The 25,144-nt window shown below is 23.1% G+C and overlaps 4 protein-coding genes across 6 annotated transcripts in view; 2 read left to right on the plus strand and 2 right to left on the minus strand.

Moving 5' to 3' along the window:
* The window catches only part of LOC129606119 (centrosomal protein of 104 kDa), a 43,127-nt gene extending 41,183 nt beyond the window's left edge, over positions 1-1,944 (plus strand). For all 3 annotated transcript variants that reach the window (XM_055516233.1, XM_055516232.1, XM_055516234.1), the window contains 4 exons: positions 34-1,145; positions 1,217-1,359; positions 1,417-1,518; positions 1,584-1,944. In XM_055516233.1, coding sequence (XP_055372208.1) covers positions 34-1,145; positions 1,217-1,359; positions 1,417-1,518; positions 1,584-1,717 — 1,491 coding nt within the window. In that variant the 3' untranslated portion in view covers positions 1,718-1,944. The remainder of the gene's footprint in view (positions 1-33; positions 1,146-1,216; positions 1,360-1,416; positions 1,519-1,583) is intronic.
* Positions 1,945-5,709: 3,765 nt separating this feature from the next.
* Positions 5,710-6,490, plus strand: LOC129606084 (NADH dehydrogenase [ubiquinone] 1 beta subcomplex subunit 9). The gene is made up of 3 exons (XM_055516184.1): positions 5,710-5,915; positions 5,983-6,125; positions 6,193-6,490. Exons 1-3 carry the CDS (start codon positions 5,818-5,820, stop codon positions 6,384-6,386), a joined length of 435 nt encoding a protein of 144 aa, XP_055372159.1. The 5' UTR covers positions 5,710-5,817; the 3' UTR covers positions 6,387-6,490.
* A 7-nt stretch (positions 6,491-6,497) lies between these two features.
* Positions 6,498-7,702, minus strand: LOC129606082 (dolichol-phosphate mannosyltransferase subunit 1). Its single transcript, XM_055516183.1, has 3 exons — positions 7,490-7,702; positions 7,171-7,381; positions 6,498-7,106 (listed from the first exon to the last, which is right to left on the minus strand). The coding sequence occupies exons 1-3, from the start codon at positions 7,588-7,590 to the stop codon at positions 6,696-6,698; spliced, it is 723 nt and encodes a 240-aa protein (XP_055372158.1). The 5' UTR covers positions 7,591-7,702; the 3' UTR covers positions 6,498-6,695.
* Positions 7,703-9,398: 1,696 nt separating this feature from the next.
* Positions 9,399-11,205, minus strand: LOC129606031 (transmembrane reductase CYB561D2-like). The gene is made up of 3 exons (XM_055516083.1): positions 11,035-11,205; positions 9,892-10,084; positions 9,399-9,746 (listed from the first exon to the last, which is right to left on the minus strand). The coding sequence occupies exons 1-3, from the start codon at positions 11,203-11,205 to the stop codon at positions 9,439-9,441; spliced, it is 672 nt and encodes a 223-aa protein (XP_055372058.1). The 3' UTR covers positions 9,399-9,438.
* Between the last annotated feature and the right edge of the window lie 13,939 nt (positions 11,206-25,144).

Genomic DNA, 25,144 nt, shown 5'->3' on the forward strand with positions numbered 1-25,144 from the left:
TTTAATAAAAATTCGTTTAAATTTTTCTTAAAGGTTGAACAATTTTACTCTCGTCAATTTCAAGATCGTGAAGATGGTCTTGCTAGACTTCGTTCATGGCTTAAAGGAAAAGAAGGTGATTGCAGTTCTGGTCCTAATAAAATAGCACGTAGCGCTGCACTTCTTCTTCATCGGGCTGTTCGTGATGCTGTTTACTCTGTATTTAGTCAAGCAACAGAGACTGTTCGTGCATTATTTTTAGAATTTGTACCAGGTCGTGTTTCAGCAAGTGAAGTTGCAAGATGTGTTGATAGATTATTACCAGAATTATTAGCAAAAAGTGGTGATCCATCGGCAAGAATTCATACATTAGCACAACATACTATATTAAGTATAGCAGCATGTCCAGAAGTACGTGAACAACATTTAGTAGCTCCTGCTTTATCACGTACAGTTGGCTCAGGTACACATCCAAGATTAGCTTTAAGTCGAATGCAAATGTTAGAACAATTAGTTCTAAGTCAAGGTATTAGTACAGATAAACATAGTGGTTTAACATGCAGAGCACTTTCAGAATGTGGTTGTTCTGGTATACATCATCCAGCTGAACCAGTTCGAAAAGTTGCTGAACGTATCCTATTATTAGTTTATAAAGTTAATCCAAGATTAGTGAGGAAACAATTACCTCCAGATGACGATATAACAAGACGAAATTTACTTTATCGACAATTATTTACTGAATTTGATAAATTGGATATGCAAAGAAAAAAAGAAATGTTAGAAGCTAATAAAACAATAGTTGGTTTAAATGATCCCATGTCACCATCATCGCATAAAAGTGATAAGGATCGTGGATCACCATTTAGTAGTACAAATGGTGAAGGAAAATCTTCAATGAGAAATGTTCACTATGATAGCCATCAAAGTACAAGAACTCCAGAACCACATTCAAGTCCAATGAGACGTTCTGAAACAAGAATATTAAAAAGTAAAAGTGGCACATCTTTACATGGTAATAATGGAATTGATAGTAATGGTGTAAATACACCAGCAAGAGCATGTAATGGAAAACAGGATATTTATAGTGATAAAATCAAGAAATCATTAACAAATTCTGAGAGAAGCTCGAATTCAAATTCCGAATCATTAGAAGATTCCGATGTTATGTTAGTAAAAATATTTTTAATGTAGAATATGTGAAAATAATTTTTTTTCTCCAAAAAAAATTCGTTTTTAGACGGTGCCCATTCTGTAATTGGAGTTGTCACGGTGATCAAACTCAATTAGACAAACATTATTGGAAAGTTTGTCCGTTCCTAACAAAATGTCCTCAATGCAGTCAAGTTTTAGAAGTTGCAGCATTAAATTATCATTTAACAAGTATAAAAATGAAATTATGTATTAAAAAAATTTTCCTATATATTTTATTTGCTTTAGATGAATGTGAAGCCAAAAATAGTTATGTTACTTGTGAAAGATGCACTGAATCAGTTCATAAACAGCTCATGGATTTGCATATGATGGAAGATTATTGTAGAGGTAATTTAAATAAAAATATTTTATAAAAAAGCGTATAAAAATTCAACACTTACATTTTAATTTAGAACTTAAAACTGGAGCAGCACGATGCCCTTTATGCCATGACGATGTCAATTTACCATTGGATGGTGGATGGAAATTACATTTGCTAACATCATCTGGATGTCCTGGAAATGCTAGACGTCGTTCAAAAATGTAAAATGACCTCAGAAATTCAAGAAAATAAATTTAATACTAAAAGAATTTATTTATTATTAAAATTTAAATAATTAAATTAATATTTAAAAAAAATATTTTCTATACTTATATTACAATAAAAAAAAAAAAACAAATTTTTAAAAATTATAAAAAAAATAAACAAAATTTAATAATTATGTAATTTAGCATAAAAATTTGAAATTATATAAAAATAATTCTTGCCTTCTAAAATTTGTGCAATTCATCAAATAAATAAAAATGAAAATATTAATTTTTGTTATTGAAATGCTAAAAGAATAAAAAACTTTGCATTAACAATTATTACGATTTTTTTTTAGTTATAATTAGTAACATTTTTAAGTATTTTAATAATTTTTAAATAAAAATTATAATTTTAATAACAAGGGTAAATTAAATGCTATATTCGAATTCTTCAATTTAATTATTGTTATTCAAAATTGGTGTATTATTAAAATACACGAATAACAAAATTCCTTTGAACTAAAGATCATTGAAATGAATTCAAAAACAATTGTTAAAATGCTTGTACTAGATACATATGTGAATTTGGACAAGTAATAATATTAATATTATTAATTTACAATGTTTTGTTATACTATGTTTTATTTATAATTATTTATATTGAATTATTGAGCGATTCTTAATTATTTAAGCCAAATTTGGAAAAAGCGAAAAAGTTTCTTTACATTCACTGGTTTACATTTTCCTATAGTTTTCCATAAATCATAAAAAATTCATTTGCTAACAATTTCCGAAAACAAAACGTTAGTCTACATAAGCTTTCAAATTAAAATTTAAGTACTTTGAATTTACCTTTATTTATTTTATTTAAAAAAATTATGAAATATCCATATTATTTATTTATTATTTATGCACAAATTTTAACAAAATAAAATTTAATTTTCAAAAAAAAAAACCCAAAATTACTTACAGATTAATATTTTAATTTAAAAATCGTACAGTTAATACAAAATTGGAAATTTATATAACGAAATCATATAAAATCAATAATTAAACAAATATTATGAATAAAATTTAGAACCATTCCGAATTGAAAATTAAATAAAAATATAGTGAAATAATATTTAGCATGGTTAAAAATAGAAAATTTTAGAATGGGTTAAATATTTAAAAAAATTGTAGAGAAGAAAAAAAGACGTAAAAAAAAAACAGGATTATTAAAAATAAAAATGAAAATAGAAATGAAAATAAATTAATTACAAAAAAAAAAAAATTAATAATTTCATAAATTTATTTTTAAAATCGATTTTCCTATTTTTTTTTTTGTTGTTAAAATATGAATACTATAATAATAATAATTTTGATGAATTAAATTTATTTTATTCTTTTAAATTTAATTTTTATTAAAATTTGTTAAAATTTTTATTGTTAATTCTTTGTTACAACTAATAATTAATTCTCATTTAAGTAATTAAATTAATTAACCGAAAATTATATAAAAATATCAATATAATTTTAAAAATATCTGTTTCTTTTTTTAGCATTAACTCATGTTATTTCAAATATCTTATTTTTTATTTTAAATAAGTTTTTCATTTGAAATTATATGATAACTGTTGATCAAAAATGTTATATATACCTACATTCTATTAGAGGCATCACTCGAATTCCAGAATGAAATCATTTTCCAATAATAATCCTTGAATTCAAGTTATGTATCTAAAAAAATATAGGTGCTTTTAATTAAATATTAATTTAGAAATTTATTTATTAAAGGTGTATCAATTTATTTTTTATAATATCGAAATCCGTACGAAACAAGAAAATTATTAAAAATCCATACATTGAATGTGACTATGATTTTTGTAACATACCGATGAATATTTAATTATTTTAATTTTTTATTTCGAATATTTTGAAAAATGTACCATATTTACTTACAAAAAAATTAAGTCTCTTTTTGAACTATAAATATGTTGCCTCTATTTCATCAAAATATTTGTAAGATTCTTGATTTAATTGGACATGAATAACACCAAACGAACTAAAAAAAAAATAATAAAAATAAAAATTATTAAAATATAATTTTAATATTTTAAAAATATTGTTAAAATGAATTTTATATTTTCCTCAAAAATATTTTTATATTTGAATACGTATAAATTAAATAATTGTAGTTAAGTTTTCTTGAAATCAATTGATATTTTAGGAGAATAATCCAATCAAAAATCAATAAATCAATTGTTTCTAATTGTTTCTTTTTTTAAATTAATTAATATATTTTTTATAGTGAATAAAATAGTAATGCGTTTATTAAATTTATCATTGATATTATTTAAAAAAATTTAAATTAAAATCGAAATATACACTAAACATTTTTATATTAATTAAAATTTTTTAATATTATAATTAATTTTAATTATTATATAATTATAGGAATATAATGACCATTATAATGTTAAGGGTTTTGTTAACGTTTTTAAATTTTCTTTTTGTTTTACATAATTAGTACTATATAACTACCTAATCTCTACTTTGTTTGTTTTTTAATTAATTATAATTATTTAAATATATTAATAATTAATAATAATGTACGTCTTTGTAATAGTTAATTTGAAGCTCTTGTTAATTAAATTAAATTTCATTGTTTTCGTTTTTTTGCCATTAACAAAATATTTTTAAAAATAAACTTGTATTTAATACAACAATTATAATTAGTATATTAAATAAGAAGTTAATTAAAAACAATTTTGTAATTAGAATTAAATTTAATTATGTAATTATGTTTTGGTAATATATGTTAACTGTTTAAGTATTTAACACGTCCTCGATTATGAAAAATATAACGAAACCCATCCATTTCATTAAATTCAAAAATAAAATACATACAAGAGATACTCATTTAGCAAAAGAAAAAAAATTAAAAGAAAAAATTAAAAAAAAAAACCAAAAACTAACAAAATATTGAATAAAAATAATGTGAAAATTAATTGATTTTTTTAATAATTTTTAAAATAAGTTATAAAAAAAATTGTAGGTTCCTCTGATGAAGCATTCACTCTGAAAAAACAAAACATGTTCAGTTTCTGTGCCTACCATGCAATCTTCATGATATACATACGTATGTACATTCATCCATTTAATTATTGGTTACCTCAGCTTTTTATTGTTTCTAATTAATATTATATTGTGTGAATGTATCCATTGATCTATTGATCATATCGTTAATTAGACAATTAGATGTTTCTGATTCCCTATATTATATGTACATATGTATGTGCTTACATATAAGCAAAGCATTTTTCAATTTCTATTATTCAGTACTGTTTGGCTACATCAATACAAAATTTCGAGGCACAAATGTGACAATTTTGACTGCACAAATGAGATTAAAATATTAAAGCCAATTTCTGGTTAAACTTGCGATTTTCAATTTGAGAATCTCACTTATTATTCAACTTTTATAAAGTTTTCAGATATGTATACCTGCAAAATTTTGGTAGTGTAACACTAATGTGTACATACATATTTGATTTTATTAGATAATATAATTATAATAGATAGGTACTTACATACCTAAGCACCCAAGATACTTATAGGTTATATGGATCAACTAGTTTTATACTTTTATCTTTTTACGTCTTAAATGAACTTGAATGAAACACAGGAATTGCAACTGCAAATGTAAAATGAAAACAAGACAAGAGACTATTGATTTACAAACTATTACCAACTATGTTTATATGTAGGTACATATGTATTTATTTTCAAATATTTCATTTTATAATTTAGTTTAAATTTATTTTATATGTACATATGTATTATATACTTTTATTTTCAAGTAAATTATATTTTATCGACAGCCAATAGCAGAAATATTCAAACTTTAATTTAAATACAAAATAAATGATAATTTACAGTTTTATATTCGAAACTGATTTTTGTTCATCCCTGACTGAAAACATGTAATAAATTATTTTCGAAATATCAGTTGTCATTTTAGAAGTGACATTTGACATTAGAAGTTTCAATTTTCGTCAACCTATCTTCTCAAAATTATACTGCCTTAATATTTTAAAACTTTAATTAACCAAATATTTGAAGAAAGTTAAAAAAAAAATGTCTGTACCAATTCCAGGCATTACAACTCATGCTCGACAAGTATGTAGCTTGTATAAACGAGCTCTTAGAAATTTAGAGGCATGGTATGATCGTCGGTAAGTTTGTTTTGGAATTCTTACATAAGCAGAAGTATTTAAGTCATTATTTTTTATAAACATCTAGATACATATTTCGTTATCGAGCTGTATTACTAAGGCAGAGATTTGAAGAAAATAGAAATGTTACCGATATAAGAGCTGCTAGTCAGTTATTGGCTGATGGAGAAAAAGAACTTTTTGAAACTCAACATTGGCAACCAAGAAAATGTAAATTAAGAATTTATACATTGCATCTTAAAACAAAAATTATAAATAATTTTTTTTATATTTTAAGTTGCTGGCAGTCCAGGAGGATGTGCTTTTCAACGTGAAGTAATTCCTCCAGATTGGATTCTAGATTATTGGCATCCATTAGAGAAAGCTCAATATCCAGAATATTTCAAACGTAGAGAAGAACGTAAAAAAGAATTTGTTGCTTGGTGGGAGAAGCAATATGGTAAACATAATCCCGAAGATTTGCATCATTAAATTATTAATTGTTTATAAAAAAAAAAAGTTATTTGAAAACGAAATTAGGAAATTATATTGATTAATATAAAAATAAAACAATTATTTTAGTTGCTTTTATTTAATTTACATTATGTTTTATATGCCATTCGGAAGACACTTGAAGAACATATGTATTTAAAGTACAATAATTAATTGAATTAGTAAAAAGTAAGACTTTATGGAATATTTCGTGTTTTGTTTTTTCGAATAACTAAATATTATATACCTATCTAACTTATCTTTTTAAATGCCTACATTAATGTGATAAAAAAAATTTGAAATTTTTCTTTATGTGGTTGCAAACAAGTATAATAAATTTTTAGCAAATTGTATAATTTCATTGCCACCCAATTTCGATTCTCCATAAACACGATCAACAAATGTTATTGGAATTTCACCGATTGTATAATTGAATTGTCTTGCTCTAACCAACATTTCCATTTGAAAAACATATCCTTTTGAAACACAACTTGCAATTAATTTTTCTAATACATCTTTTTTATATAAACGGAATGAACCAGTTAAATCAGATGCATTTGGACGTAATAGTAATTGTGAAAGAAAATTAGCACCACGTGATATTAATTTTCTTTTGAAATCCCATCCATAAACACCACCTGATCCACGGTACCTTGTACCAGAAACAATGTCATATCTTTTGAAAATTTGTAATTCAATTAGTTGTGGAATAAATTTTGGCTAGAAATAAAATAAATGAATTATAATTTTAATATTTTTTTAATATGAAGACTTTAATCCTTACATGATGACTTAAATCCGCATCCATTATAATTATAAAATTCCCAGTAGCATGTTTTATACCATGAATGTATGCTGTTCCCAAACCTAATTTTTTTTCTCTTGGTCTTAAAACTATTTTATCTTCTCCATAGATTTTTTGTAAATCTTTTGCCACCTCTAAGGTACCATCCGGACTGCCATCATCAATTACAATAACTTCATAATTATATTCTCTACAAAAATTTATTAGAATTGATAAGCAAATGATTTTTGGCAACAACACCTATTTACTTTTATCAGTAAGAAATGACATATTTATGTACATGTATAAACATATTTACCCTTCATCCATATATTTTACAATCAACCAAATTATAATTGGCAAATTGTCTTTCTCATTATAAGTTGGAAGTAGAATAGTATATTTATTATTGTTCACCATTATTATTAAGAGACTTGTTTTTTATAATTTTATTTAAAAAATCAAACAATAATTAATCTTGCAACGTAATTGAAAATTTTCGCAAGAGTTAAGAAATGCATGCAAAAATGAATGTTTTCAATTCGATTATGTATGTTTGCATTTATAGTTGTCAAGTAAACTTCGAAATATTTACGTACCTGCATACTTATAAAAATATAAATGATAAGTCGACTCGAATTTGTTTTAAATTCTACCTCTGATTTTAGGTGCTTTATTATACTGACATCTGTAAGACATAATTTCAATTAAAAAATGCACTGAAATTTTCAGTACCAAATTATATCAAATAGAACCAAGTACATAAACCATAAATATATTTGAAAGAAAAAAATGTATGTAGTTTTATTTTTAAATTTCTAGAAATTTATTAAATCATTCGAAATTTTTTAGTATTAAAAGTGTGCTATGCGTAAAACTTCAAAAAGCAAATGAAACGAAAGTAAAATGAAATTTTTGTGGTTTGTGTCTGTAAAATAATAACGAATACTTAATATCTACGATATTTATTATTTTCGATTTTTCAAAATTGTATACAGCGCCAAATGCTATATTTATTTGACAAATAAAACTAAAATATTCCGTTGCCAAAAAATTTAAGAATTAAGCTTAAGCAGTCATAAAATGAACAACGGAATGGCGTACATTTGGAAAATTATTTAATTTTAATTTCACATTTTTCGGTTTCTTGGAAAATAAAAATTAATTATGCACAAAAAAGTTTAACTAAAATTTGGATATAAATGGATAGTACGTTCCAGCACTATTAAAGTACGACCACAAAGAAACCTTCCATGGAATAAAATGCTGCTTTATTTTAACCTGGAAATAACTAACCGCAATTGATCATAAATTTCAAGAAGAATTTTTCATATGTACATATATGAGGCTAAGTACATACATATTCCGATTACAATAAATTTGGATGAAGAAAAGAAGAAATTTCGATGTTAAGGGTTAAAGAAGATTATATAAGTACATAGCTATTATTATTCGATGGCAAGGGTCAAGATGTTAAGTTCAAGCTTAACTATGAGAGGTTTGTATATGCAATATTTTATCAAATTTATTTGAATAAACAATTTACATTGTTTGAAATCCTACATAAACTACTAGATCGAAAATTTAAGCTTATGCGTTTTGGTTATCTTTAACATCTTACAAAGACTTTTCTGTGATACAAATCAAATTAGATTTATTAAAATCTTATCGTAATATAGCGGTAAAAAATAATATTGCTCTTACGTAAGTTGTTAGGTATCTCCCTGATTGGTTTGATTTGATTAGCTATGAACTCTTATGATTTCTGAGACCCTGTCTATATTCATACTACCTTCTTGCAATAAAATTTCATTGTTCTCGGATTTGTAATATTTAGTATTTCATTATCTCCAGCTATTATCAAAATTTATGTGACTAATACATCATTCAAGATACTCGAGCTACCTACTTAAAATATAATTGCACTTTCAAGTAGTTATTGTAATATTAATAGCTATAATGTAGTTAGGTACCTATTAGATACTTAATATTAGGAAACAAATTTTTTTAAATATTCTACCTTAAGTGTGTCACGTTCAAGAATGGATTAAATAATTAGTATATGTAGATATAGAAATTCATTATAAACCATGAAGGTATTTGTACCCACTTGATTCTGTCGAACCAAGTAAAAAGATTTTTTAAATAAAAATTAATTTGATCCTTTATTTTAATACTCTATTGTAAAATAATTTTTACAATATGCATTTTTTTCATACATCGTTTTTATGTACATTGTGATTATGATATTATATTATGTAATGTATATTAATATGCCCGAAAACTTTGAATTTTTCCATATAAACTTCTTAAAGAACCCCAACTTGATAAAATTATTGTAATTATTGTAAATGTTCTCATCATATCAGCAAAATCTGGTTCAACTTTTCGTTTAAAAAAACCTGTATCATAACCATAATACAATGCTGACATACCGGCTAAGAATGCACTCAAACCGATAACATTATGGAAAAATTTATTGATTAATGGTGTTATAAAACGTTTTATTTCTATATTGTATAAAGTACAAATACCACTAATCATGCTAATTGCTGATAATATCATTGCTACCAAACCTAAAATTAGATCACAAAAGAAATAATCATTAACACAAACAATGCTCATTTTGTATTGAAAATGTAATTATAAGAGAAATGATATTTAGGGAGGTAGGTAACTAGGTAGCATTTTGGTTTCAAATTTATAATATTAAAAAGTTACCAGCAATTCCATGTGATGTAGTGAAATGTGTTGTTTTATCAACAATTTTTACAATACTTCCAGCGATTCCTAATGTACCACCAAATGCTTGTAAAATCCAATGTGTTGTTGTTTTTGTTTTTCTCTGCATTGTACTTAATAGTATATTTCCTTTGAAAAATGTCATCATAGCCTCAGCCATAAGAAGATTATACTAGAAGAATATAAAAAAGTTTTATTAATTTTATGATAATTTCTATATTTGAATTTTAATGAAAAAATAAATGAAACTTTTAGGGAAATATTAGATTGATGAAATTTGAAAAATTTGGATACCCCTATATTATCAAATTGTTTACATTCTTTCTGGTAGCTCTTAGAAATTACTTGACTTTAAAAATGCTGTAATACGGTCTTGGTAAATATTTTAGAAATTAGGAATAGAATACCTGAATTGTGTATTTATACTGAATTACAACAATTTTAAAATTAATGTTAAGCTACATTATTAAAAAATAATTTAGTAATTGATTCTGAATGTTAATGAATTAACGCGCTGCCTAATAATTTATAATGGGAAAAATGTTTTCAAGCATAAAGATAAAATGATTATTTTAAAAGCTCTATAGGTATAATTACAATTTTTGATTTTAATCAAATTATAAATTAAAAAAATTACTATTATTATAAACCATTATTTAATTGTAATATCCTCAATATTAAGTAGCTACTAAATTAAATAACACTTATTTTGGGCACTTTAAGTTCAATTATTCAGTGTTTATTTAAATTTTGATCTTGTCTGTTTTAGTTCTAATTATAATTTAATTATTTTGAAATATTTCTTGTATTTGAAGATGTGTTATAGCTTATTTTTCTTAAAATATTTTAATAATGATATCGAAACAAAAGTTTTTTTTTTTTTTTTTTTTTTTTGTAGCGCACTTTCAAATAATTGATTAAATGGGTTTACAATTACAAAGAAACAAAAAATTTAAAAATTCAGATTATTTAAATGATGCACAAAAAATGACGCATAATTGGATTGGATGTATTAATTTATTTAGACTGTGAGAATGATAGAAAACTGACGGAATATATGTAATAGTGCTTGTCGGTTACTCAAAACTTGTTCGGTTAATATTTAAAATATTGTCAACTTACTCCCAGTGTACATAACCAAGCATGTAATGCTGTTTTTTGTAAATTTAAATGCAAACAGGCATATGTCATATAAATTGAAATAAAACTTATTAACATATGATTTATTAAATTAAATCCAATTTCTATTTTCTCTATAAAATTCGTTGTATCACCATTATTTCTTAGATCCATATTTTGTTATTTTTTTCAATTCTAATTTTTATAGCAAAAATTCACTTAAAGAAACAGTAATTTCTTCTATATTATATTGAAATATAAAAATAAAATTTTTCAACAATTATTCAATAAAAAAATATAATATAAAGGTGCTTTAATTCAATTTAAATAAGTACATTATAAATATAATTAAATAATGAGAACTTTTATTAGATTTATTTTACAAAAAAACTTGTATGCATCACAGCTGATTTTCTACTGAATTCTTATTATAATTTCATGTTTAATTTAAAGGGGAGTCTTTTTTTTTTGCTGTATTAAAATATTAAGCTTTAAATTTCTTTCCAGTTAATATTTTTAGTTTGAAGTTATCACTGTTTATAAACAAAAAAAAAGAAAAAATATAAAATAAAATTAAAATAATTTTTGTTATTAAAAAGCAAAATATAAAAAAGCAATGATAATTTTAAAGTTTTTTTTTCTTATTTTTGATATTTTATTATATACCGGCAATATTAGTTAGTCTCGTATTTTATAATTCAATTTGACAACAACTAAACATGAGCTTTATTGTAGTCGTCATTATTTTTTAATACAAAATTGTATAAAAATAAAAATTACATAGTTTGTTCATGAATTTATGAACTCCTAATAAAAATTTAAACTTTCCAGTAATAAAATAATCATTCCAGCAAAACAAGAAAGCTTAAACTTTCTTTAAGATTTAGTCATTCATAAATAATATGAACAAATTATTGATTAATGATTAAATTGAATTTTTTGCTTAAAGAGAATTTTTATAGTATACATTTTTATAGCCTGAAATATTGGTAAATAACTTTTTAACAAAATTTTTAATAGATTTGTTTAGAGTTTCTAAATTTAATATTAAAAAAAACATTAAGAGCTTTAATATTTGTACTCGCAGATATTACGATTTTAGTTTGTTGAATTGAAATTTATAGTGTAGTTTGAATTCTTTCAATAGCATAGATTTTAGAAAATAAAATTAAGATATTTTTTATTTGAGGTGTATGTACTTTAAACTAAAAAATATTGTTATTAGCTGATGCAATATTTATTATCAAGTAACTATATTGAAAAACTTCAACTTCAACTCGCTAATTACTGCGCGGCGTAATTATCCATTGAAGAATTCCACTGATTACATATTATCTTATATTATTTGTATTAAGGCCATACCTTAATCGTTTTAGTTTTCTATATGCCAAGACATCTCCTTCTTCAGTTGGCTCATTTATATCTCGGTGCATAAAGCTGTTCTTCATGTACAATGACAGATCCACAATTTTTAAAAGCATTTTGTTTTGCATCATTAGAATTATATTTAAGTTTGTTCTTTTATTTTCTGGTAACTGGAAATAACTGGATTCAATAATGCCATATGATTTAAATATTTGATTATTTGTATATGCATACGTTATAACGATATTTTGTTTAATTTTTTTCTAAGTCGACATTTAATTTATTAGTGAAATTAACATGATTTGATTCCAATTCATTTAACTGGATCTTAATTTCTACGTTTATTCATAAAATTTTTTTATACTTTTCTGTAATTTATATGTGCTTTTTTCAATTTTGTTTTCATTCCAACTGGCAAAATACCACTGCCGTCTGCAAATGTAATAAAGTTGGTTTCTTCATCTGGCAGCTTATCATTTTTGTATAAGGGATACAAAATAGGTTGCAATATATTTCTTTAAGGAATTACCGCTCTTATGTTTTTTAATTTGGAGTTCTCATCGTTATGTTTGACACGAAAGCTTATTCGAAAATCTCGCTTTATCCCGTTAAACTTATAGTTTAATAAATTGTATAAAAATTCACTATTGGAAAAATTTGGAGTAGTGAAATGCTGAATTTTGTGAATACTTATATTCAACATTCAGACATAAAAAAAAGCAGTTCTGCAACATGGTCTATTTTAAATTAACTATTGATTTCAATTAATTTTATCATTAATTGATTAGCTATTGATTTTAATTAATTTTATCATCTAAATTTTTTATTTGAGGACCGGTCAATACATTCAATTATTATTCTTACTTTTGCATGCTTTTAAATCTAACACGTTTTCAGTTAGAAGCTTCCTGAAGCTTAAAACAACTCCACTTACAAATTTTAATATAGATTACAAAATACTTTTACAAATTCATAATACCTTATTCACAATATCATATTTTTATGCCAAAACGTAATGTGATATGAATTTGCAGTACACGTGCGTATTTCATATCATATGAAAACATATCTATCATACAGTCTATCTATATAATAATGTACAATATACATTATATTTAATTTTCCATCTCAGATCAAGCTGCATTATTCCATTTCATTTGAATTAAACAAACATATTAATTCATTTAATTTTTTTTTTTCTCCAATATTTAAATGAACTTTCACTTTCAATCAAACAACAATCAAAATATAAATACAATATAAAATTATAATTAGATCAAAAACAATGAAAGAATATTGTATAATAAAAAAAAATTGCGATCCCCGGCGAACATACACTATTTAAATTGTGTATGGAAAAAAAAATACTATCAATATTATAACAACAATTTAAAATAATAATAGAATCATAAGAAATTAAGGAGGTGAATTGAAATCATCAATGAAATTGAGTCATAATATTAAATTATATATATATCTATACTACATTATAGAAAGTTCAGCGGTTAACGGAATATTTTAATGCTATTTAAAATTGTTAAATATAATTTTATACATTCTTTTTATATTCATACATAGTACTTGTATCCACTAGAATATTTGTTTTCATTTTATTTTGTATTTTACTTCTTTATTTCATTCATATTTGGGCAATCTTATCAACGAATATCAATCGGTTTATGAATTCTGTTGATGAACCTGAAATTTATAAATGAAGTTTTTTAATTTTAATTTATTTGTTTTTAGAAATCTAACACTTTCAATAACCAGTTTCTCGAACCTTAAGAAATTATATTCATTTAATTGTAAAATTAATACTGGAATTTATTCTTTTAATTAAAGGTTTGTGTTGGAGTCGAATTTTGAACCCATTAAGTACATAGAATGTTATGTATAGAGAATCAGGCATTATGGCTAAAGTACTCATTAAAGTAATCATTAATCAATAATTTGTTACTTGACCTAAATATATTTTTTCAATATTTTCAAATATTTTGTGGTGGTCATTTTTCTGTCATCAAGAAGAAGCCATGCACACACTTTCTATGGATCAAGGCTCCCTTTTCTTCCAGAGATTGTATTATAGTTTCCTCCTACTTCCCACATAGGTTCAGATAGCAGATACTTTGACTTTCCAGAGCCTATATTCTTGGATGCTAACTTAATTTTGGAGATTCTTGTTTAGTTCTAACCCATTTATTCTTTTCCAAAATATTAATTAAATTATTTTATTTTCAATTTTATTGACATTTATTTTAAATTGACCAATATTTTTTTTTATAGCAAAAACAAAAAATTTAATTAGAAAAATTCTTTCTAAAAACCGCATTAAGTATGAAATTTGTAATGTTTTTTGTTTGTTTGTTTTTCCTATTCTTAGCTTTTATTTTTATTCTTATTTAAATTTTCAATCGACAATAAACAGATGTTCATAGTAGTTTTTTTTTAACATCTAATAAAGTTATAATTTGACAAACTTAGATTTAGTTTTGTCAATTTAGATTTGACAAAAGAAAAAAATAGAAAAAAAGAACAACAGAAGAAACAAATGAATAAAAAACAAAGTAAATTAGTTGTTTTTTAATATTGTCTTTTTGTTTTTGTTTTTAAATTCGGACACAAGAGAGGTTGCATGCCTATATTCTTTTAGTTTTAAATCTAGTTTTTGATCGTAAAGCGTGCTATAAAGTCGTTAAAATTTTTTTATTACTTGTTTTTCCCCAATTTTTTAGTGTTGTAAAACATTGAAAATTAATTGTAGATTTCAATTTAAAATATTTATTTATTTTGTTTTTATATTTTTATTTATTTGTTGTGTGTTTTGTACATGAGGAATAAAAAAAATTTTCATCTTATATGTAAATTTAATTTCGTTAGTTGTGGGGAAGGCGAATAATAAAGAACCCCAAAAGATTATTTAAGAAAGAATAAAGTATTTAGAGAATTTAAATAAGTAAAGATTAAATTTCTAATAATTTTTTTTTTTTTGAAATTCGATTGCGATTATTTTAGTTCTGTATTAGACAAGAATATTAAAATGTAATTAAATCTATTTTTTCTTCAGTTACAAAGAATGTGATAATAAAATAAAAAAAATCTATCAAAATATTTTTCGCCTATAAAATTATCTTATTAATATAAAAAAATAAATTCAGTTATTTGTTAAAAATTTACTTAACACTATACTTATTTGATAAATATTTGTGAAAAATGATTCTAAGGTAAGAAACTTTAAGAAAATTTGTTACACGTATATGAGTAAAATAAAGAAAATACTTTAATATTTATCGATTAGTCAAAATTTTTAATTAGAGTATTTTTAATTAGAGATTTTAGATTAGTTGAATTTTAGTTAGCGTGATTCACACTCTTCCTAGGAAAAAAACAAATAAAAAATTATTTTTTTCCCAATGGCTTTCAGGGAGACGAGTTTGAACTAACAATTTTGAAACCATTAAGGTTTCAATTGTAAACAAGTGCTTGTACTGAGGACTGTGATCCAACATTATACCATTCATTTTCATATGATATTAATTTTTATTATAAAAACTTAATTGCTTGTCTGTCTTACTGGCATTTTAAATAAAAAGGAGAGAATTTTAACTCGCTTATAAAATGAGTTAAGGTGAACGGAGAGTTACTGTTTTAAAAACATTATAAAAGACAATATGGTATATATACTTTATAGAAGTATATGGTATTTACGGACTTCTAGTCTTGAATTTTGCTGGTACATATGTATGTATACCAATCGTTTCGAAAGGGTTATTTAAAGAATTATTTAACTATGCAACTTTTGGATTTTGCTTGATCTATCAATTCTTGAATGAAAAGATGTTATAAATCGAAACATTTTATTAAGTGCATGTAAAGGATACATTTAACTGAAATAACGGATGATAGTTTATTTTTTATTTTCAAAATTCTCTGCAATTTTTCTATTTCAAGGAAAATTTTTTACATTACGAAAATTTGAGATTACGAAAATTTTAGTTTACAATTAGCTTTTGAGATTACAATAAATTACATTTGAAAAATTTCTTACTGTGTTTATAGGTAAAGATACAACAGACAGCGGAAATTCTGGTATTTATAGTTTCTAGATGATCAATTTTTCAATATACCTTTAGTTTTGAGTCTGGTTTATAGTTATGTGCTAATTACACTAGCTCTGCAAGTGGTAGATGTATCTACGTAAAATAAGCATCTAATCAACTAAAAACCTTTTTGGTTGTGAATAAAAGTGCTTGTTCTATGTATTCTTATTCTTAGTACATATGAAATATAATTAATATTTAACTACTTACTTTGGAAAGAACTTTACTACTTACTGTGATCTGTGAGGTAAAAAAATTTATAAAAAAATAAAAAAGAAATCACTAAATCACTTAGCACAATCATAAACGTGATAGAGAATTATTTTATAAGCCGGATGTTTCTAAATTACTTAATAAATTTTTTAACATGTACCTTCATAAGATTTTTGTATTTCATATATATACATACATATATATAGATATTTAGGTATAGTTATCTTTAATTCAGATTTATAATTAAATAAAAGTGAAAATTGCTTATTTGACAAAAATATTTTGTTAGCAAGATATTTCGCTAATAGAATTTATGAGTACCAAATTTATTTATGTGTAATATTAAATAAAATACTTAGGATAGAATTAAAATAGACTTTAAGATTAATTTTATTGATAAGGCATACAATTAGTTTGAGTAATGCAATGAAGTTATTGTTGGTTTCTTTTAAAATTTTTTTCAAATTTGTTTATTAACTTTATAATTATATAGCTTCATAGAAATCAACATAATCTCTAAAACCATATATGTAATAATTTGTAATAATTAAACATAAGGTATTAATAATTATTAACAGTATTTACCTATCTTACAATTAAGTTTTTATGCAAAAACTTTATTAGTTTTAGTCAATTTAAAATTATTTATATTTTAAGTAAATTATTTTGCAGCGATTTGTTGCGGTTTTCTTTTATTATTAACATTGTATTACTATTGAACTTTTGTAAAGAAATGTGGTTTTACTTATAAAACAATTAACAAAAAAAACTTAAAAAAATTAATTAAAAATAGAATTTTATTGCATGTTCTTACATTGTAAAATATAAAGTTATAGTATAGTTGTTTTTTGTTAACAATTAAGAATTAATTATAGATTTCAAGATTTTATGAAAAGTATGTCACAAAAGAGACCTTAATAATTTCGTTAATATTTTGTACTTTGAGGTGATTTTTATTGTGGTTTGATATGGTAAAAATATTTTAAACATATTTATTTATTAGCAGTTATTAGTTAATTAATAATCATTTATATTTTATTACCAATTATTTAGTTTTTAAAATTTAAGTTAAATAATTTGTAAAAAATTAAATGAATCTGATATTTAAATTTGATAATTTGAATATAATATTATAATTGTATAAATTAAAAAAATTGTTACATAATATTCTTATTATAGTTTTTATTCTTATACATTGTATAAATCAATTGTTAAAGTACTTACCATACAGAATCATTTGATCAATACAACCTTGGATTAAATATGTATAGCGATTAAAATCTTAAAATTTAATGAAGTAATTAGCATTAACAACGATTTGCATTTATATTGAATTAATGAATGAATAATATACATATGATATTTTTGAAGTAAAACTAAGAGTTAGTTGTCCTCTAATTGCGCTTTGTTTATTAGTTGTACTCTAAAACGGTATTAGAAACATAAAATTGAAAGAATTCTTGTGTATAAGGAATAAAATGGAGAAGAAGACGATAATCATATCAATATTTTATTTAGTTTGGGCCTTGAAGAAAGTATAGTATTATAATTTAGGTTTGAACTTAAAAGTAAAAATACTAATGAATAACAAAAATTCATATATATTAAGTACGTACTGCAGGTTGACTATTACACATGTTAACACCATTTCAAATTTCTGAAAAAAAAAAACGAGTTAATCTTTATATTCTGGTGGAAAATAATTTAAAATAAGATAATTTCCTTTTCGAAATTCTTTTTCCTTCAGTTTTATTAAAAATTCATAATTTTCCAAAACTACTTCCAATAAAAGATTGAAAAAAGATATGATTTTGAAATTTTTCATAGTTTTAATTTTGCTAAAACTGAGCTTATAATTAATCTAAGAAAAATTAGGAATTGTTTGCACTAAAGCAATTTATATAAAGCATGCTACTTAGAAATTTTTTTAATGGCTTGATTAATTTAGAAAACCACAACATGAATTCCTTAAATTTTAAATCATACCAAGATTTTAAACAACTATATTTGTATTTTACTTACAATATAATGTTATAAAAAAATTTTTACTTAATTTTCCAAGAAATAAATTTCTACGTTGTCCAAACCACATACCTTAAAAATATTTTCATAATTTGTTAATTAATATAATTCAATAAGGTTTCTACATATACACAAATTATTTTATTAGATTATTTATTTACATACATTATTAGATTATTTCACAGATCATTAATTTCTATTAATTATTATAAATCAATCAATATATAATGAATTCCATCGAAAATTTAAAAGAAAACTATCGAAAATTATGATTCTTAGCCAGTATAAAATTCTAATATGATTTTGAAATTTAAAATGATTCACATTTATTTTCAAAAACTGGTAATTTAATAATGCTAGTTTATATTTATACTCAATATTTATTTTATAAATTTGCAAATTTTATATTTCTATTATATTATGTATTTACTTGTTTAAATTTATAATTTATTATAATAAATTATGACGAGTAAAATACATTGAATATAAAGACTAAATACTCGTATTATAATTGAAAAGGTTTAATTATAAAAATTTTGAGAAATAGCACTTGAATAATGGTCACTGATGTTCTAAAATAAATGCTATATGGCGTTATACTTGCGCTATTACTTAAGATAACATTCAAGCTATTTTTAATATTTGACATACTCGTAAATATTATAATAATTAAAGTTTTGCAAGTGCACATCAATAAAATTTATATATATGTGTTATATATACATATGTAGATATATTTATATTATGTTTTTTTCAGGTTATTTACCCCTTTAACTATAACATATAATGTGTTTGTAATTTTTTACCACACCCTGTAATGAGAAATTTTCATTTTATTATTCTAATTCTAAAAAAAAAAATAATTCAATGTGGCTATAGTATTTCAAATTCTAATTTAAAAGAATCAATGAAGAATAACATCAAGTTCAATAACATTTTCGGTCAATGAATAAATACAAAATTGATTAGGGGTAGGTTATTATTGTATTAAATTATATACAATTTTATATAGATGTATGTACATAGCGTATAATTCGGAGTATAGGTTTCATATAGAATTAACCTAAATTTTTTTGAAATTAAATTATGCGTGCAAAAAAAAAAAAAAGGAATAGAAAATAAAATAGAATTTATAAACTTATATGTGAAATTAATTATTGTAATTGGATCTGCGAATAATTATTTTAAAAGCTTTTTTTCTTTGTAATTTTTTTTTATTTTGCTTTTGTTGCCTTACAATACATTTTTTCTTTGCGAGAAATTAGAAATTTTTAGAATTTAACAATAGCAAATACTTAAAAGTATAGAATGACAAATTAATTATTAATTGATAGTAAAAGTTTAGTATTCTTTAAAAAAAAAAAGAAAACATTTTATAGAACAATGACTTACAAATATTTGCAAAATTGTTTTTGACAATGAAAATTCATAAATCGATACGGGTCAATCTTTACAAAAAATTTTCAATTCTTAATAATCTTAAAGTTAACGTTATGGTACAATTGTCATATATTTATGTACATACATATAATATATAAATAAATATACAACTAATTATAATTAAGTGTGGTGTAGGTGGAGAAAATTTGGATATTACATAGAATTTCGAAAAATTTACTCATATAATCTTAGGCATGATTGAATTGAATTAAAATAATTCAGTGCAGGGTAAATTATAAGTGTGTTTTTAAAAAATGAAATATGTTCATTATTAACTCTTAAATACCAAACTAAAAAAAGCTTGCATATTTTGCTGAAAACGAACCCAGCGATAGCGACAAAATAAAGTAATTAAAAAAATATCAAAAATTTTACTTTTTATAATAAATACTGTATTATTTATTTAATTCAATAGCTATACTTCAAATTAACATGATCAAAGAAAAAATGTAAAAAATTCTTAAAATATTTTAAATTTTTGTTAAAAAATAAAGTTTAATAAAATATTATAAATTCCAATGAAAAATTATAATAATTAAAAATTTTAAGAAAATCTATTTTACAAAGCCTTTTTATTACAGAGAGAATAACAAGAGAGAAAAGACCGTGCAACCTTCCACGTTTTATTAAAAATCAATCAAATCCTCTCTAAATCGCTTTTTTTTAAATATTTAATAATATTTATTTATTTACAAAATGAATCTATAGTCACTTCTTTGAACTTCGTGCTACCTCTTCCGATATATTTTGATCAGTCCATAAATGTTGACACAAAGAAGTAAAATTTTGTTACATTAATACTGACGGCGGATCGTTGGAAAGTTTTTATTATCTTTTCAGTCGATTTCGAATACCTAACCTTCATAAATTACGAGATATGAGTTAAAAATCTCATAGGTATTTTAATTTTCTAAAACTTTATTGAGTATGTAAAGTTTAAATTAAGCAATTTAAAGAAATGGACACAATTTTTGACAAATTCGCCTCTTAACATCAAAATGAGTATTTGAGAGAAAAATTTTAACATAGTAGCAAATTTTTTTTTAAGAAATTTGAAATTCTATTATTCAATTTCAAAATTTTTTGATTTAAATATTAAAATTTTTAAATATTTTATATTACTTGCAGATTGGAAAGTTTACACACTTTTATTTTCTACCTAATATTATTCAATGTAACATGTGCCATTTATGTTAAATCATTTGAAACTGAGGTAAAAGCATTTTTAATAAACAAAACAAAAAATTTAAAATATTTAATATTTAATTTCAATTTTAATAAAATTCTAAATCAATTTTAGAGTATTCTAAATGATAGATCTGAATTGGATGATAATGATGATATTAATGCTGACATTGGTCTTACATCCGATAATAGAAAAAGACCTGAAATAAGAAAAATTATTAAATTTCATCGTAAATTAATAAAAAATCCAAAGCTGCATCTTTCTGATGATGAATTAATTAATGTTGATGAAATAGATTTATATACTGATGAAGATGATATAGACAATGAAGAGAATAACAAAAATTCAACAAAATCGGATACATATGAAATTGCATTTGTTGATCCATTAGAATTTATTGATCCAACATATATGAATAAATCACAAAAGCTAAGTTCTGCTAATGGTTCCGATTTAGGGGTTGTTTATAAATGGGGTAAATGGGAAAAATGGGGAAAATGTTCAAGAGTTTGTGGCGGTGGTGTACAATCAAGGAAGAGAAGTTGTATTGAAGAGTAAGCTAATTGAATGAAATGAATAATTAAATGTATACACATATGAAACAAAAAGTCAAATATACTCTAATTTATATGCTAGGAGACCCACTGGAACTGATATGGAAACTAATGAATATGAACCGATTGTAAATGGTACAAGAAAAGGTTGCGTTGGAATATTTAAACGTTTTCGTATTTGTAATGATAAGGTAATAAAAAGTTCATTTCATATTGGTCTATTTGCGTATAAATCGTTTTAAATTTGTGATGTGTAAACTATAGAGATATATTTTTCTTTTTTAAAAGCCATGTGAGGATGAAACTGAAAATAGTTTTCGTAATGAACAATGTGAATCATATAATGATGCTCCATTTCGTGGAAAATATTATTATTGGGAAAGTTATTATAAGGGTGAGTATAAAAGTATACCAGGTAAATTATACCGGGTGTTTGACTCTTTTTTTTAATATAATAAACGTCACTGTAATAAATTAATCTTATCAAATAGTCTACACATGGAGTTATTATAGATAATTTAGTATAAAAAATTTTATTATTAAATTTTTTTATTAAGAAATTAAATTTTAATTCCTGAAACTATTTTATGAAAAAATTTTTAGATTTCAATGTTAACAAATCATGCAATTATGGTTGTGATAGGCTTTTAAGAGCAATGAACTTTATTAAAGAATTAGTATTTATATATTATAATATGTAATACTTTAAATTTTGATTTTACAACTCAATTTTCATTTATTAAATTTAAAGGCTAATTATTCCATAATAATTGAACACTTCGTGTATAATTATATAAGAATTTAATAATAATATTTATAATTTAATAAAAAAATATTTTTACTCTTTTAGAGGATAATGAATGTGAATTAAATTGCAAACCATTAGGACAAAAATATTATGCAACATTGAACAAAACTGTTATTGATGGTACATCATGTAAACGTCCAGCAGTATATTTTACACATTACTACCGACGTAGAGCTGTTTGTGTTGAAGGAATATGTAAGGTATTTAAATTGATTATATTTTTTTCATCGAATTTTTAAAAAAGTTATTTAGATTTTATTACCACTAAGTATAATTTAACAATATGTTTAAGATATGGTTCTGCTCAATATATTTAAGGTATATTCATGTCCGCATGTATATATATGTACATATATGTCGCACTCACTACAATGTATATTTTTTACTCCTACAATATGCAATTTTAAAGCCGTCAAAAGGTATTTTGTTATTTTTTTTTGTTATTTAAACAATTATGATGATCGCTTTTTAAATATATCACGAAAATGAATTATGATTATTCCTTAATGATCCTTTTATATGATATTAATGATTGAAAAAACATGATCGTAATCATCATCAGATAATATTGAAAAATCAATCGCTATATATGAGAAAATTTGCTAAAAGAATGTAATCATAAAAGTCTGTTATCCATTTAAGAAACAAAAAAAAAACAGAAAATTCATTTAATCTTATGAACCCTAAAATTTCAAAAAAAAATGTTATAATAGTGATTACACCTGTTTAAGATGACCTATTAAATTACCTCACACATAACATTTTGACGTGTTTCTTCACATTCTACTTACTTGAATCGATAGAATACTATGTGAAAAAGTAAAAACCGTAACAGCTTTTAGCAATTTAATGACAGTAAATCACAATCGTGATTTTTGATCGTATCATGATGATTTATTATGTAGAGCCTTTGGTCTAAATAAATTTAGTTCGGCAAAAGTAAGAATACTTTTATAAGTAATAAATAATTTTCTTGATATCTCTTTTTTATATTTGATATCTAAATTTGGAAGTCTATTGGGCGTTATATAGTGATAAATTGATGATTTTAAATGTCGATATTTTTCTTGTTCCTTGAACGCAATTCTGATTATTATTTTGCTGTATAAGAATAAAATCAATTTCTGTACAAATTAGAATAATTATTAACAGTTAATGTTATTTCGCATATTTTTGAAATTGCAAAGTTTGCAAATTCATTTTTCACTTTTATGTAAAACAATCTTAATAGTAAAAGCGAAATGACTGTTTTGCAGTTATTCATTTATTTTATCAAATGAATTTAAGTTCTCACAGTAAGGCAAGTTTTCATTTTATTATTGTTATTATAACATTTGTAAATATTGCATGCATTTCGTGTAGTTTCACTTAATGCGAGAAAATCTAGTAATTGGAATTTCTATATACTTGGATCATTCATTTTCATTTTTATATGTTTAAGGATTGAATCCGTTCACCATTTTAATGTTAACGTATTTATTATTTTAGTGTTGTATCTAATAACAATTCCACAATTAGATGACCAAAATTTAATATATTTTAGGCTCTAAAGAGGAAACTTAAATCTTTATTTTTACTCCAAATCTGTTGCAATTAAAGTAAAACGGGCATTTATCAAAATGTAGATCTAACATCAATTTGGTTTATTCAGTAATACAATTTTAACTAGTGCTTAAGTCGAGGTAATGTTCATTTGGTTTTCGTCTAACATATGTAATGCACCTTCTAAACTTAAATTGAAATTCAATTTGATTTATAATTGAATAATATTAGCTACATGTAAATATAAAATATTTGAATATTATGGGAAGGAAAATTTCATTCCCTATATAATTTTCATTTAATGGAATGGCCAAGTCAAAATAATAATAGAATGCAATTCCCATAGAAAAATAATAATAATAATAATAATAAGAACAAAACATATTATTTCTCAACATTATAATGTAATAAGTCCATTACCATAAAGATATTTATATATAGGTATTCATATAGTATTTCATTCTTAAATGATATTATCAGATCACCCCCCAAAACTAAAAATACGTATAAGAAGAAGAAAAGACACAATAAAAACATTACAATATTGTTTAGATATTTATAAAAGTACATAAATACAAAAGTAAAATGCCACTTTAAACACTTAAATCATACTTTGTTGAGTTGTTAATGTTGTAAATGTTAAGGTTCAGATAATGTAATGGATTGCATTGTATATCCATATAAACCATTTTGAGTTACATTCTACGTAATATTCACATAATATATGTATATTTTTTATTGCACTATTTTATGTTCTCCCGGTTGTAAGTGATTTGTCAACCAAAAGTTAAGATGTTTACCGCTTAAATCTGTAATAAAAAAAATATGCTTTAAAGAAATAATAATAAGAGCAAAAATAAAGAAAAAAAAAAACAAAAAATAAATC

The sequence above is a fragment of the Condylostylus longicornis genome, unplaced genomic scaffold (genome assembly GCF_029603195.1).
Source record: "Condylostylus longicornis isolate FDR11 unplaced genomic scaffold, ASM2960319v2 ptg000017l, whole genome shotgun sequence".
Classification (NCBI taxonomy): Eukaryota; Metazoa; Arthropoda; class Insecta; order Diptera; family Dolichopodidae; genus Condylostylus; species Condylostylus longicornis.

What these genes read in the sequence shown, in the direction of transcription:
- LOC129606084 (XM_055516184.1), top strand. Translation starts at nt 5,818, where the DNA reads ATGTCTGTACCAATTCCAGGCATTACAACTCATGCTCGACAAGTATGT. An exon ending in GAGGCATGGTATGATCGTCG is followed by an intron (nt 5,916 to 5,982) that starts GTAAGTTTGTTT and finishes ATAAACATCTAG; the next exon opens with ATACATATTTCGTTATCGAG. An exon ending in ACATTGGCAACCAAGAAAAT is followed by an intron (nt 6,126 to 6,192) that starts GTAAATTAAGAA and finishes TTATATTTTAAG; the next exon opens with TTGCTGGCAGTCCAGGAGGA.
- LOC129606082 (XM_055516183.1), bottom strand. Translation starts at nt 7,590, where the DNA reads ATGGTGAACAATAATAAATATACTATTCTACTTCCAACTTATAATGAG. An exon ending in GTAAAATATATGGATGAAGG is followed by an intron (nt 7,382 to 7,489) that starts GTAAATATGTTT and finishes AAATTTTTGTAG; the next exon opens with AGAATATAATTATGAAGTTA. An exon ending in ATGCGGATTTAAGTCATCAT is followed by an intron (nt 7,107 to 7,170) that starts GTAAGGATTAAA and finishes TTTTATTTCTAG; the next exon opens with CCAAAATTTATTCCACAACT.
- LOC129606031 (XM_055516083.1), bottom strand. Translation starts at nt 11,205, where the DNA reads ATGGATCTAAGAAATAATGGTGATACAACGAATTTTATAGAGAAAATA. An exon ending in CTTGGTTATGTACACTGGGA is followed by an intron (nt 10,085 to 11,034) that starts GTAAGTTGACAA and finishes ATATTCTTCTAG; the next exon opens with TATAATCTTCTTATGGCTGA. An exon ending in TACATCACATGGAATTGCTG is followed by an intron (nt 9,747 to 9,891) that starts GTAACTTTTTAA and finishes ATCTAATTTTAG; the next exon opens with GTTTGGTAGCAATGATATTA.